This window comes from Betta splendens, chromosome 12 (genome assembly GCF_900634795.4).
Source record: "Betta splendens chromosome 12, fBetSpl5.4, whole genome shotgun sequence".
Lineage (NCBI taxonomy): Eukaryota > Metazoa > Chordata > Actinopteri > Anabantiformes > Osphronemidae > Betta > Betta splendens.
Window position 1 is genome coordinate 13,403,400 of NC_040892.2, and position 14,181 is coordinate 13,417,580.

The 14,181-nt window shown below is 43.2% G+C and overlaps 1 protein-coding gene across 1 annotated transcript in view; it reads right to left on the bottom strand.

Annotated features, from left to right (window-relative positions):
• Positions 1-1,319: 1,319 nt before the first annotated feature.
• The window catches only part of LOC114866888 (ephrin-A5-like), a 56,711-nt gene continuing 43,849 nt past the window's right edge, over positions 1,320-14,181 (bottom strand). Inside the window, exons 2-5 of the mRNA XM_029169124.3 lie at positions 10,856-11,148; positions 5,960-6,025; positions 5,754-5,834; positions 1,320-5,017 (exon numbers count right to left, since the gene is read on the bottom strand). Coding sequence (XP_029024957.1) covers positions 4,893-5,017; positions 5,754-5,834; positions 5,960-6,025; positions 10,856-11,148 — 565 coding nt within the window. The 3' untranslated portion in view covers positions 1,320-4,892. The remainder of the gene's footprint in view (positions 5,018-5,753; positions 5,835-5,959; positions 6,026-10,855; positions 11,149-14,181) is intronic.

Sequence of the window (14,181 nt, forward strand, 5' to 3'; positions counted from 1 at the left end):
ATAAATACTTTAGTTGAGGTTTGAAAATCAACATGTTGTGGATTTTTCGCACAGTAGAGTACGTACTTTTGGTCCAGATACTATGGTCCAGATACTATGAAGGAAAAGAATAATCCTGTAAATGCCCAGAGAAAATTAAATTAAAATTCAGGTTCAACATGTGGGTGTACTGTAGATGCACTGTTCGACTCTCCTGCAATGTTTTCTCTCTCTACCTGGTAAAATGAGAGAAATCATTTCTGCTCACTGCTCCAGATGTGTCACACCAAGCTTCAAACTGAAGGTTACAGTCTGAGTGCTGCAAACAAATGCACAGGATGTGCAAAGAGACAAGCAATTCTGATGTCCCCATGCTGAATCAGCAAATTATTGTAGGTGCAGGAACAAGCAGTGGAGGTGTGGCTGTTTAGTTTTCAAAATGTCAGATCCTAAACCCAACTTTCCACTGAATCACTAACCCTCAGTACCTTTAAACAAGGACAAATCCTCACCTGTAACTGTTGCTCCTTGTGAGGATAAACTCAAGTGAGTACTTCTGTTAGCGCGCGACCCCAGGGAGCGTCTGACAACAGACACATGTGACCGCCCCCTGGGGACGGGGATGAAGTGTGGCGCTGGACGTGGACAGCATCACTAGCGGTTGTGGAGGTGAAGAGAAGGTCACAGTGGCTTCTGTCCCACACTCTCCCTTGTTGTGACAGTCAGACTTCCTGACATCACAATGACTCTCCATACTGGAAGTTGTACAGCATTAGGGTGTTTCCTTCTTTCTATTCTTTCCTGTGCTTTTTTTAAGATAAAACTTATTCTTACTGTCAACTTTGACGTTTGATACACTTTGACTCAGACTTAATGACAACATGGTCTACATACAATTGGCCTGTATAACATCTGACACAGCTTGCATCAGGTGCGGGTGTCAGGAGAGAGACAGAGGGAGAAAAAGGAAGGGCGGGACAAAAAAAAGGGAGAAATTTCAGCAGACGGCAGGAGAAGCGGCGCACAGCGAGGAGCAAAGAGCGTGTGAGATGGACTTTTCTTGGCAGAGCTCCCTGAAGCGCTGCACATTCCCCCCAAGATTAATCGAAGCCGTTGCAGTTTTTGTTTTTCCAGCCTGCGAATTACCTCTAGATTATAGAGAAACAGCTGTTCACCCACTTCCCCCGGACTCCGTGCGATTGTGCGTCGTTTGACAACCAAGACAAACACCCGGCGCTAGCCGCTCCGACAAAGCCTTCACGCCTCGTCAGCGCTCCTTCCATTTCACAAGCTGCCACTCATTTACACGCCGATGGATGGAAACAAATCACACACAATAATTACAACGACAAAGAAGTATTTATTAAATCCTTTTTTTTTTGTTGTTTTAGTTAGTCAGAGCTGCTCCAACACGTGTATTTACAAAGAAATTGTCTTTTTGTAGAAAATTGTGGTGAGAGACTGAGCAGGAAAGAGCGTAGTTCAGATGAGTACAGATGAGGATGGGGCTCATATAGGCACAAGGTACAGTTACTACAATGAAAAGATGTGCAGTTTTGTCGAAGTTCCCAATAGACGTGCTGACAAAAGTGCACATCCTTTTTAGATACAGACATTGCAAACCATTGACACAGTGGTGTTAGCTTCAGGCTACATAGTACTGTACTAAACTCAGGTGCAGAAGTAATCCATAGAACACATTACTTTCCCTCCACGATGCTCAGCTTGTTCAGAAAACATGAAACATGTACAATTTGAGGTGGAAAATCAAATTTTCCCATGCTGCCACAAACACATCGCGCTGCTACACTTGGAAAAGTCAATCGCATCTCCTGAATCTTGCAACATTTGCTGTCATGGCGATGGTAGCCGCGGATACCTTCGCCCGGATGGGAAACAGCTGGAGGTGAAGCTCAGCGAGAAAAGCACACGCAGAAGGAAAGAACATCCTGCACTGTGAAAATCCTTTGGATGCAACAACACAAGGAACAAAATTGAGTTAATCATTTTTAAAAAAGCAGGGGAGAAAAAAAAAGTCCAGCTCTTGGAGTGTTGTCTGTTCTTTCTTCAGGCCTTTTGATTCATGATTGTTAACCTGACCACACATGTCTGATATGCGCCATGTTCACACAGAAACATTTACAGATAAAGGAGGAGAATATTGAACCTGTTTGTTCTTCTGTTTCATATAAAAGACATAAAAAATGAAATAAAGCATTTTTATATCAAACATTGACTTCTGCCTTACTAACAACATTAATGTCAGTTAAATTGCCCTTCAGAAGAGGTGTGAAAAAAGAGGAGTACCTAACACTGTTACAACGTGTTGGATACACAGTATCCACAAACTGCTTGCTTTGTCTCATTGTGACATGGCTACAGGTTCAGTCATGGTTCAGTAGACTTGAGATGTTGGAAAATGAGAAGTATTGAATTCTGTTGAAAGTCTAACAAATTGCTTAGATAACACGATGATGAGGAGGAGGATTACTTTTATCAATAATGACAACCAATTTATCTACCATTATAAAATGAAAGGTGAATAGTGTTTAATACTACATTAAAATCCAATCTGTCGCCCTTTCTAAATCCTGTGCTGTTTATGACGATGGACGGTCTCATGAACAGTCTCTTCTATGACTACGAGGGTTAAATCCACTGTCAAATATAATAAATATCTGAGACTTGGAGGATACGGCTCTGAATAAAAGAATAAACTTATGACATTTTTATGATATTTACTGCTATTAAACTTTTTTTATTCATGTGATATTTCAGTAAAACATGATTTATTACATAATAATTTCACTTTCTATTAAATTTACATTTTTATTCTTTTATTAGCATTGATATTGTAAAAAAGACATTATTTCTATATGGGACAAACCTGGATGTATATTGTTTTGCTATTTTCTTCTTGTTTGTTCTATATTTTCAACGTTATTCTCCATAAATAATATTAATAATTAATGAATTAATAATAATATTATTTTGTCTTCATTTAACTCTGAGTTTATCATGACCATGAGTCTCCTTCTACACTTTCTACCAAAGTGATGAATCTCATTTCAGTCTATTCTTCACCCCAGAGTGACCTCTGCATGGTTTTGTGAGCAGGTCCTACCGAGTTTCTGTTTGAAGAGGGCTGCAGTTTATTTTGGCAGTGGCTGCGTGTGAAGGTAACGGTGCTGCTGAGAGTGATGAGTGGAGAAGATATGTTTACAGCATGTTCCTGCTTTGAAAAAGGGGTGGGTGGGGGGGGGGGGGGGGAAGAGGAGTATTGATCTCAGCAGGAGCAGCGTGAAGCGTCACGTCTCGCTCTCTTCCCTCTGTCTCTCTGTTCCTTCTCAGGTGCTAGAGTTTCAGTTCGGCTCTGAGAGAACAGGACACCTCGTCTCAGCCCAGTCTATTCCATCTCTACTGGTGGTCGATGTTTCATTCCAGAAATAGCCGGTACGAGGGTGCCCCCGGTGCATTTTCTGTGCAGACGCCACTTTACACACCATCAAAGAATGCAATCGAATCACACGCGACCCTTGACTCCACCCTGCACACTCCACCAGCACCTGCTCTGCAACTGTGCCACTGTCTCAGTGAAAGCATCCACAGGAAGCTTGTGCTGCTTTATTTAGAGAAAAGTAATCCCAGCCCAGGTCCTGATAAAACAATTCAAATTATTCATTGTTGTGCATGGACACATCCCTGAACTCTGTAGGACATTCGCCTCTATTTACAATAGTCGTGTTACGACAGTGATCCACAAAAGCAATAGTGTAATAGTAAACCTACATCTGTGACATTCCTTTAACATAACTGAAACACAAATACTCCACTAGTTCTACACCCTGATAACACATCAGACATTTTTTTTTCTGGACTTTCTTATAAAACAATTACTCATCATCAACAATCAAGCTAAGCAATACATGAACCGCTCTCAGTGTTTTTGTATGATTGTGTCAAAGGAACAGTGTGAAATATGAACTAATGTGTGGGGTAAGTGTTAGTTTTTTATTGCCTTACTACTGTACTTACAGACTAATCCAGAACAGAAAAAAGCACAAGGACTTCACAATAAATAGGAAAATACATTTTGCCTGGCAAAATACCAAATCGACATCTAAGCTCCTTTCAAATATTTTACTGTACACCAGAGTTGGCTGCTATTTTGAATTACACGATTTGTAAAAACAAAAATGTTAATCGTTAAATCACCCCGATCCAACCACTAGAAGATGAGTGCATCTTTAACTTTTCTTTTCCTCTCCAGTGGGTCCTCCACAGTCTGAAACAACACATCTTTTTTAACCTAAGATCCAGGTTAAGTCATCAAAGGCCCGTCCTGAACCCATATTTGCCCTTGGCAACAGTGTCCTAGCAACAACATCCTTCTTGTTGGCCTGCATGTGATGTGTCACTCCCGGATCCTCTTTGATTTAATCATGTTACATGATGTGAGGAGTGGTTACATGATGCTCCAGAATAAAAACCAAAACAAGTTAACATGTTAAAAGTCTGTAAACGTTTGAGGGATCCTGCTGTGCTTCTTCGCCGAGTGATTGTGCAGTTTGTGTTTAATGGGGTGTATATGTTAAAAAGCATGTACATGTGCTTGTCTATAACACAAAGTAATGTGAAATATCTGCATACTGTGAGTGGTAGCGAGGCGAACAGACGCCCCAGGGTGCCTCGGCCATCAGCACCCAGTGGAAAGTCCAAAATCACACTAGTTGGCTTTTGTCAAAGTCAAGCAACAACCAAGGCTTCGCTCGCTGCTGAAGTCTCTTTCTCTCTGTGCCCACTAAGAGAGATTGTCAGTGTTTGTCTTTTGTCTAAAAAAGTGCTCCTTGAGGGGAGGGGTTGCAGGGCAGGGCGGTCCCGTTCCGGGGGGGGGGGAATCCTCACGTTGGGCGCTATGAGGACAGGATGGCGGCCAGCAGGATGAGAGCTGAGCTGAGCAGCAGCGCCGCGCTCTGGGGCCGGACGGCCGCGTTCACGTCCCTCCTCGACGGCTCCGGGGACTCGTGGCCGATACCGTCTGAAAGAACGAAGCGGCGTCATTAACAAAGGCGAAGGTGTACGCTTTCCATCTAGTCGCGTGAATTAGTTTGGGGGTAAAGAGTTACTTAAGCATATTACTGACATGTAGCAACACGTAGCACTCGCTGTCCCAGCAGGCACATAACATTTTAACAGTGTTAAAATGTGATGAAATCAGGTCAGTTATTGTTGTTACTTAATGCAACATTGAACCATTCAATGCCAAAGGATGTAAAAGAACTAACAAAATACCTACAACTTGACATTGAAATAAAGTCAGTAGTTTTTGTGATATTGATGTAACGTTGAATCAACGTTTAATACTAACATGTAATGCTACAACGTTGACAGAAATAACACATAATCCACTGGTCATTGAGCCATAATTATGACCTTCAACTATGATTATATGCTGAAATGCCTGCTGGGATATCGCACTAACTTTAATTTTTTGTTACAATATATTACATCAAACATCAAAAATTGTTTTTAAAATGACAGTGACTGAAAAATGAGACTCACTTTATGTGTCAAGTATAAAGTATCGCTTTTATGCTAGTTTAGCTTAGCATAAGGACCCAAAGGCAATGACATGTTTTGGTGTCACCTTGTGGTCCAATAAATATTCAGATAATATGTCACTTTGGTTGTTTCACAAAAATCAATATATATAAACAAGCATAATTCTAGCATACGAGCATTATTGTACATAGAAGCTGCATGTTCCCACCAACCTCTCGGTTCTAGAGAGTTGTGACTGTTGTCCTCAAACTCGACCCCTTCCTGCACAGTCCCAGGGCTTTTCACACAATTGTCTTTAAAACACAAAGAGAAGAAACAGAGATACGAAGATTAGAGAAGTCGCGCGTCACGCTGTTCACGGCTCGATCATCGAGGAATGAGCAACTGGACGCAGTAGACACAACAATGTGCGACTCACTGTGAGGCCTGACGAAGACTTTGAGCCGGAGGCAGCTCCTTCTCCCCTTGCTGTCAGTGAGCGAAGCTGCAGAGAATAAAAAGCAATAGTAAAATAAGAACAATGCACATTAACATGTTCTCAATCTAATCTAGACTTGGACAAATGTCAATTGAAATGAACTGAACTTTACAATGACACTGGGATGAATGGTCTGTCTTTGGAAATCTTTTACTTCACATGGTAGAAAGAGGAACATGGCTGCTTGTGTTCAAACAACATTATAAACACGGACGTTTTATCACATCAATGCTCCTTTTAACCATCATACACCGAACATGTTGCTGAAAGTGACCAATCTGCACGTTAAGCAAGAACAAACTATGAACAAACCCACTCAACATTCTCTCCACAGCTTCACCCGAGACCTCTTCACACTCTGAAATCTACCTTCATTCATAAACATCAGCTCGGCAGCAGGAACGCACGATCCGACAAGGTCGATTTGTTTCTTCATCAGAGGTGTTCCACACTTATCCCTTTTAAATACAGTCTGAAGAGCTCCATCGCGCCACCTGAACCCCCCCCCTCTCTCATCCTCATGTAAAAAAGCTTCCTGCTCCATATTTTATGATGTGAAACAACTCAATGTCACCCTCGGATTTCCAAGTCTAATTTGGCCACGGGCACTCATTTCTGCAGGTGCGTGGCACGCTGTCATGCTCTGCTACAAAAATCTCATTTCCTCTGTTTCCTTATTGTAGAAGATTCAACTTTTTTTTGGCGTTGCTGTGATTGGTAACAAAACTAATTACTTTCCAAGTGGTGCTGGGCCCCCAGCGTCTGACAGAGAACTGAGGGAGTCTCCAGCTGCGCACACTGCGCAGGAACATGTTCATGTTTTGTCTGCCTGCATCTTTATCCCGCAGCACATCTTCTCCTCTCTTTTCCAGACTTCTCCTCGTGCCTGAGTTTTCTGACCTCTGTCATTTCCCCAAACATCTCTTGAGCGCGTGTGGATATTCATAACCATGTGCTGGGTTTGTGTGCATGCACATATGTGGCTGCGGTCTCTCAACTATGTGCGTGTGTGAGCGGCCGTGTTCATAGTTTGTCCACGGACACCCGTTCACCCAGACGCTCCGCGTGCGACGGACTCTGACCCGGTGGTAAATTCCTGATAAAAGTATACGGTGTCAGTGTTTCCACTGCTGCCAATGACTCTGGCTCCTGTTTCAAAAGGCTGTTTATCAGATGTCTTGTGACTGTGAAAAGGAGGAAAAAAGAATCATCTTTAAAAGTTTGTCGTGAGAGGAATATTGGAAGAGAAGCGGCAGAGGGAGGAAATAAATGAGAGAGACGCGGTGTCATTCACGCTGCTTCTGTCTGTGTCAGCGGGTGTCGAGTGTCTCACCTCACACCCTCCACTGGAACAGACGAGAAAACTCGCCGGCTCAGTTTCTGTCCCTGAACTCGACTGGGCACAACTCCTTTCTTTCATTTCTCACGCTCCTTCTGTCCATGCTGCCTCTGCTGTCATTAGTCTAAACTTTTTCTTGGTGAACCTCTGCACTCCTGCATTACACGTATCAGGACATCATCCCCTATTTATTATACTTAGAACATTACATACTTAAAAAGGTTAAAAAAAAATGTTACCAAACCTCAAGATGCCGACTTAACAATCAACAGCAAAGTCTCTGTCCAGGTTTTTGCTAGTTTGTTTTTTTCCACATTCACTTAAAAGTAAGATTTAGTGCGTTAAACATCAGGTAACCATAGTAACGATGCATATGTGTTTCCAATTAATGTCCCCGCTGAGACCTGCGTTTAAATGGCAGCACAGCTAACAGCCACAATTACAAACATCTCATTATGTGTTTGTCCTCACGAAGCAAAAATACACAGGTAAACACAACAGCTGAGAGTTCAGTGAGGTGTGTTATGTACTGTATAAGATGATGCACATTTAGGACACAGATGACCGAAACTAAATGAGATAAACAACGAAGCAGCATTGATAAAAAACAAAACAAAACAAAACAATAACAGATTTATTCATTACTATTTCATTACTCCAGAGGTAAAATGGGTCTAATGCAGCTGGACCCGTCCCTGTCTCACTCTCCTCCATCTTTTCCTCCAGTTCTGTCAGTCTCTCTCTCTCTCTCTCACTCTCTCTCTCTCTCTCTCTCCCTCACTCTCTTCACACAGAATTGCCCATCTGTCTCTCTGTCTCTTTCTCATGTCTGCCACTGGAGTCACAGTCCGGTTTGTTTTTTCTGTCCTCAAGCTACGTGGCCATGCTTCATCTTGACTGTAACTCCAGCTCTGCCTGAAACCTTAGAAGCCCAGCATTGGGCAGGTCATCTGTCCACTGCCTCGCCATCGGGGAGGGATGACGCTAAAGCTCCCTGTCGCTAACTCTGATTGGCTGAATTAGACAGATCATGATATGAATGCTGCGGGATCAAAAAGTGTTCTTTCTTGTGATGACTGGTTGATCACGGGCAACAAAGCTCTTTGTCTCTGCGACAGCTTCAAAAAGCTAAAGGGAAACTGTTACGCAGCCCCAGTTCCTGTCATTATCGATGTAGATCTCTGTGACTGTACAGAGCGGGACCTGGGCGTTTGAAGAGCTGGGGTTTTACTGTGAGACAGTCGTGCCTCTCACACAGGCAAAGCCAGACTCTAAACTGTCTCCTCTGAAAATTGGATTTCTATCCCCTGAGATTAGGATCAGGCTTTCTCCCGTTGCAACGGGGCTCTACTAGAAAAACACGCCGCCTTCTGAGGCCATGAGAAGCTGGAAGCTCAGACCTCTTCGTCATCCCCGTGACCTTTGACCTTCAAGGACTAGTCACGACACTGATCCCCAACCCGGGGCAGCTCGCCCTCGGGCGTCTGTCTATCTGTCTGCCAGGCAGACAGGGCCTGAGCAGGTGTCATCTTCTTGACATGGCCCAACCCTTTCCCCTGCCTGGGGCCAGTGAGCATCACCACAAAGGAGGACAAAGGAGCGCCTGTCTTCACTGAGACAAGCGAGCACAAACCACCCTTCAATGTCACTTACACGGACACTTAACAGAATCCCAAAGCATATTAGATGTACAACACCGGTATTAACTATCATCTATTGTTAGACTTTGTTTGAGCAATCCGACACTGATACCAGCAGCTGATAAAACATCAAGTAGTTTAATGCAACTGCACTTTGTGGACGTGGATGTTGCTACAGGGCAAAAAGTATCCATTTGAAAAAGTATGCGTTTAATGTGGTTAAGGAAGACAGATTTTCTCACCAGCATGTACTGTACTGAGCCTTAGCAAAAACCTATATGGCAGAGAGTCAGCATTTAGAATCATAAATAGAAATTCATCAAAATGTACAATGCTCAAAAGTCAGAACTTTTGTTGTTTGTTTTGTTGTTTTTGTTGTTTCTTCTTTGAGGGCAGTGTGAGGTTTGAATGCTGTGGAGGTAATGTCTAAATGCTATATTCTGTCTCTGCATGTCTACCTTGTGTAAAACCTGAAAACATTCAGCAGTTTTGCTAATTTTATTGATTGTTATGTAAGCGGTCACTCTTACAACCACACAGCTGGCCTACAGGGCATTTTGGTCTCTTTTAGCCAATTGTTTAGAGTTTTAACTCAACACACGTGTATTATGTGAAGTGTTCTGACTAAATGTCTTGGTATGTTCCCAGAGGTATTGTTGTCTTTTGTTATTTCACTCCGTACTCAGCTCCTCTGATCCCAAAAGGGTCTTTGGTGATTGAGGATCTGACAAATGAGTCATAGTCAAATAGTCCATCGAGCCTAAAACCGCTTGGAGCCATTTGGATTCTGCCTTTCTACAGGAACCTCATCTTTACTCAGTCTCATCAATCACAGTGAAGTCCCAATTGTGCTTCTTTTCTTTAGTCAGTCTACGCTTTTTATTATCAACACCCAAGGAGCAATAATATCAACAGTTCTCTGGCATGGTTAACTTTACACCACCACCAAAATCCTCTGAACAGCGGAGTCAAGAAGCTTCGCCAACAAACAGAAACATCAGGCAAAGGGTAATAAATCACAAAATACAATTCTGCAATGAAAATAGACAAGTAGTTTGGGTTGGCAGCATGTGGACTGTCTCAGTGGTTCTGCCCCAGATGCTTTGCTTGGAGCGCAGTTTGTAAATCCTGAAAATTACATTATTTTGTTTGTGTTTTTTCTTTTACTACAGTAATTTAAAAACATTCTTGCTTTCAAACACTTTATAGAAAGACCTGTTGCACAGATTTTTCCTGAATGTTAGACATTAGTGTTAACCTCCATTCAACTTCCATTTCCACTGATATTATTTGCTTCTTCCTATTTCCTAATGCTTCCGTCATCAGCGAGTCCAGCTAAATACCTTAACCCCAGCGTGGAGCTCTACAGTATCACATGTAGTTCCACCTTCTGCCCATCCACGACTCTGACTCCACTTAGGAAAACACCACTTTCCAGCTGCTCGTTGTCTCACGAGGGCGAGAAAGCTGAGCTCAGCCAGTCGGCAACAATCAACACTCCGCAGCAAAAATGTTTTCCTCCCTCGGCCTCGTGTTTTGTCTCGACCCTCATTTCACATGCATAACTGAAAGTTGCTGCTGCGTTTGTCAAAAGATTCAAAGTAAAAAAAAAAGTTATGCTGATCTTCTGTGTTAATGTCAGATTTTAACTCTACTGTACAGTAGTAATATATACATTTAGTGCAACAAAAATATCTACCCGATGAAGTTTGATTTGAATCAGGAATGAAAAGGAGCAAACTAAATTTCAATTCCAACTGGTAATAAAGATTATTTCTGGTAAAATGATACAGGTTTTAATGTTTCAATCGATGGTACTGTAAGGGTAAATAATACAGGGAAAAGGCGCATACTCACAAATGTAATAATACTCTCTGCCGGGGCGAAACTCGAAGCCCAAGGAGAAGGGTGTGAAGAGCTGGAACTTCTCGGAGAACTTGAGCGGTCCGTTGGGCGACAGCGGCCGGTTGCACTCCCAGCGCTTGAAGCCCTTGGCAGTGTGGTCGCAGGAGCTGTAGCCGTCGTAGTTCACCATGTAGAGGACGTAGCGCTCGGCCCGCTCGTCCGACACGGGGCCGATGTAGTGCGGACAGTACACGTCAAGGTAGTCGTTGATGCAGACGTCGATGTGGTAATCGCCCCGGTAAAACCTGCAAAAACAAGGTTCGATGTAGTGAAAATGATAGGACGCGCGTGGGCTCTGTTTGCAGCTCGCCTCCTGGTTTGCATTTCAGGTAGATCAACTGCAGCTGTTTAAGTGAAAAGGAGCCCGTTCATTAGGTTGTTTGAGGAGTGACAGCTAATGACACTAGTGGCTAGTTTTGTTCACCAGATCTCATCACGTCATCTCAAAGCTATTGTGAGAATCCACTGAATCGTCCCGGAGCTCGGCCGCTGCAGGAGCAACCCTCTGTGACACACGCTGCTCAGGCCTAAGCCATATATCAATGTTACTGCTCAGCAGTGATGACTTATGCTGCTGCTGAAATTAAAGTCCCCTAACATTACAGGGCTAATCCCCTGGTTAGCATGTGCCTTTAGCAGCTCTAGGAGGATCCCTCTGTAAAATGAGATTTTCATTAGCCCAGTGTGACAGTGTGATGGAGAAGCCCCTGGTGGAATCGCCGAGTCTTGGAAAATGAAGTGTGAGCTCAGGCCTCGCCATGATGCGGCCGACGTTTACGCCTGCTGTTGACTGTAAACTGAGCGGACGGGAGAATTGGGGGTGAGAATCGCACCGGGGAGATATGCCAGGTATTCATTCCTGACAGTGATTGGAAACGTATATTCCCACAGGCGTCGTATAAGGTTGCATTTCTGAGGCTTTTAACCGAGACACATTTGGCTGCTCCGTGAATCTGTAGCTGCTAATGGCCGGCGGTGCCGTATCACTGACGTGCAGCGTATGTCTTCAATGCTCCAGCTCTGTATCTTCACACAGTGAGGACCATCGGGGGAAACGGGTCAGACTTACACAACGGCACAAGTCCGATATTAGATCTACTCTTACCCTTCACTTAGGGACTAAACACCAGTCAGCTGATCGGCAGCCAGGTGAAACAGGAAGGGGAGGGGCCGACATGCATCTACATGCTGGGGCTGTGGGAAGCGTGAGAGGAACGATGGGAGGCGTGTGCACGCCGCAGTCTGCAGGGGGTATCAGGTTGTCATTACACAGATTGGAAACGTGCTGCAGGATTAGTGGCCGTCCTCCTGGGCCTGCAGGGGCCACAAACGGGCGGATGTGCTTCTGTGCATGATAGCAGGGTTCGGGCTCCTGTGGCATTGTCTGCCATATTCCAATCTTTCTTTCTCTCTAATTATAGCCCGGACGAACGAGAAACCAAAGCCCTTGTTTTCTCTCTCGGCCTTTTCCCCCTCCAGCACCAGCTGAGAGCTTTAATTCCACACAGTCACAGCATGGCCTCGGTTTCAGAGGTGCTGGCTGTTATTTTGACTACCAGGGGTCAAGCGGCTCCACGGTATCACATCCTCGGCCAGAAGCGCCGTGAAATGCTCGTGCTTTGTCCACTGGTGTCTTTGTTAAGCCCAAAATGATAGCTTCACGCTCACAAGCGTCCCCCAGCTGTCAATCAAACCTGACCCCGGAAAAGCATATGGGGTTACTTAGAATTAAGCAAAGTGAGAAAAGGTTTGAGGAAGCGACAGTGACCCTGCTCACACCTGGACACTTGGTGTTGAAATACATTAGGAATGCAGCTGAAATGGGAACAAAAACGTGCTCCACTCTTTAAGACAATAAGTCCCAGTGACCACTTCTGGTTGGATTTCACTTCTACACAGTAAGAAATTAGCAACAGAGTCTATTTAATCTGTTCCATTCATACTTCATTCATACCACAGTACTACCACATTTAGGGTGCATACATGACAGTTGGAAAAATATTAAAAGTGTTAAATAAATAAAAATTAAATATTATTAAAGGAAATACTAAAATTAACTAAAATTATGAGTTATATATTAAATAATTATAAAATAAATACTATAATAATATAAGCAATATAAATACTAAAACAATCCCCTTGAACAGGAAGCTTTCCCCCATCTTGAAAAGCCCCAGAAGCTGAGTGTGAGTGTAAATTTTGGTCTTGTTATTGGTGTTATTATTTGTTACATGTTTACATTCAGACAAATAAACCTGGATTTGCATGAACATGGTCAAATGGTGCCAAACGTATCCAGCGAAGAAGCTGCATACAGCTTATGTTCAGTACAGAAGGCCATAAAATGCAGCACAGCGCGTGAACCAGATGTTTGCCAGATTGAGGCAATATGGAGGTTTTTGACTGGCAGAAATGAAATATTGATAAAACCCAGAGCCAGAAGACGCAGTCGAGTGGATGATATTTCAACTCTAACTCTTCTTTTTTTTCTTTAGAGGAAGCTGGTGGGACTTTCTCCTGCTGATCTTTACTATCTCCACTATGAAACTGTGAGAACGTTTCATTTCAGCCCCACCTGCTGTGGAGTGGACTAAACACTGAGAACCTTTCATTCATTGGGAACCTCTGCATCATTCTTTCCTCCATTTCATTACCACTAAGATTCATTCCTCTGATTTTCCTAAATGGTTTTGTTGTTATTAGCCGTTTAATGCGTACTTAAGCATTCACAGGGTTGATTTCAACAGTTGTGTTTTCCTTCTGGCATCGTTCAAAGCAGCAGGAGGCTAAAAGGGCTCATCCACAGCTGTGGGTTTTCATAGCTGGAGCCAAAAAGCATCAGTAGATTTTGGCACAAAATTAAAAGTAAAAACCTGGTTTCAGTTCACCATTAGTTATAAATGTGCCATAATGAGTCCTTAACAAAATAAAAGCACCTAAATCCTAAATCTATTTGTCTTGGGGATTAATGATCCCTGATTGGCTCAATTACTCACAGCCAGTTAGAGGGACTTATCGATGAATCAGTAACTGGAGCTCTTAACAAAGCACACATCTACAGATAATCCCCCACTTTTCAATCAGACCCCCTCCCTCCTCACATTGTTTGCTTTCTTTATCCCCTTCTGCTGTGTTTGGCCCGCCATAATAAAGGTGGAGCAGAAGTTGGGTTGGTAGGTTTGTGTGCATTTAGAGTAAGTGATGAAGATGTAGAGGGAAGGAAACAATAAAAAAACAGCAAGGATAAAAGAAAATAACTAATGAACAGGAAATTATTT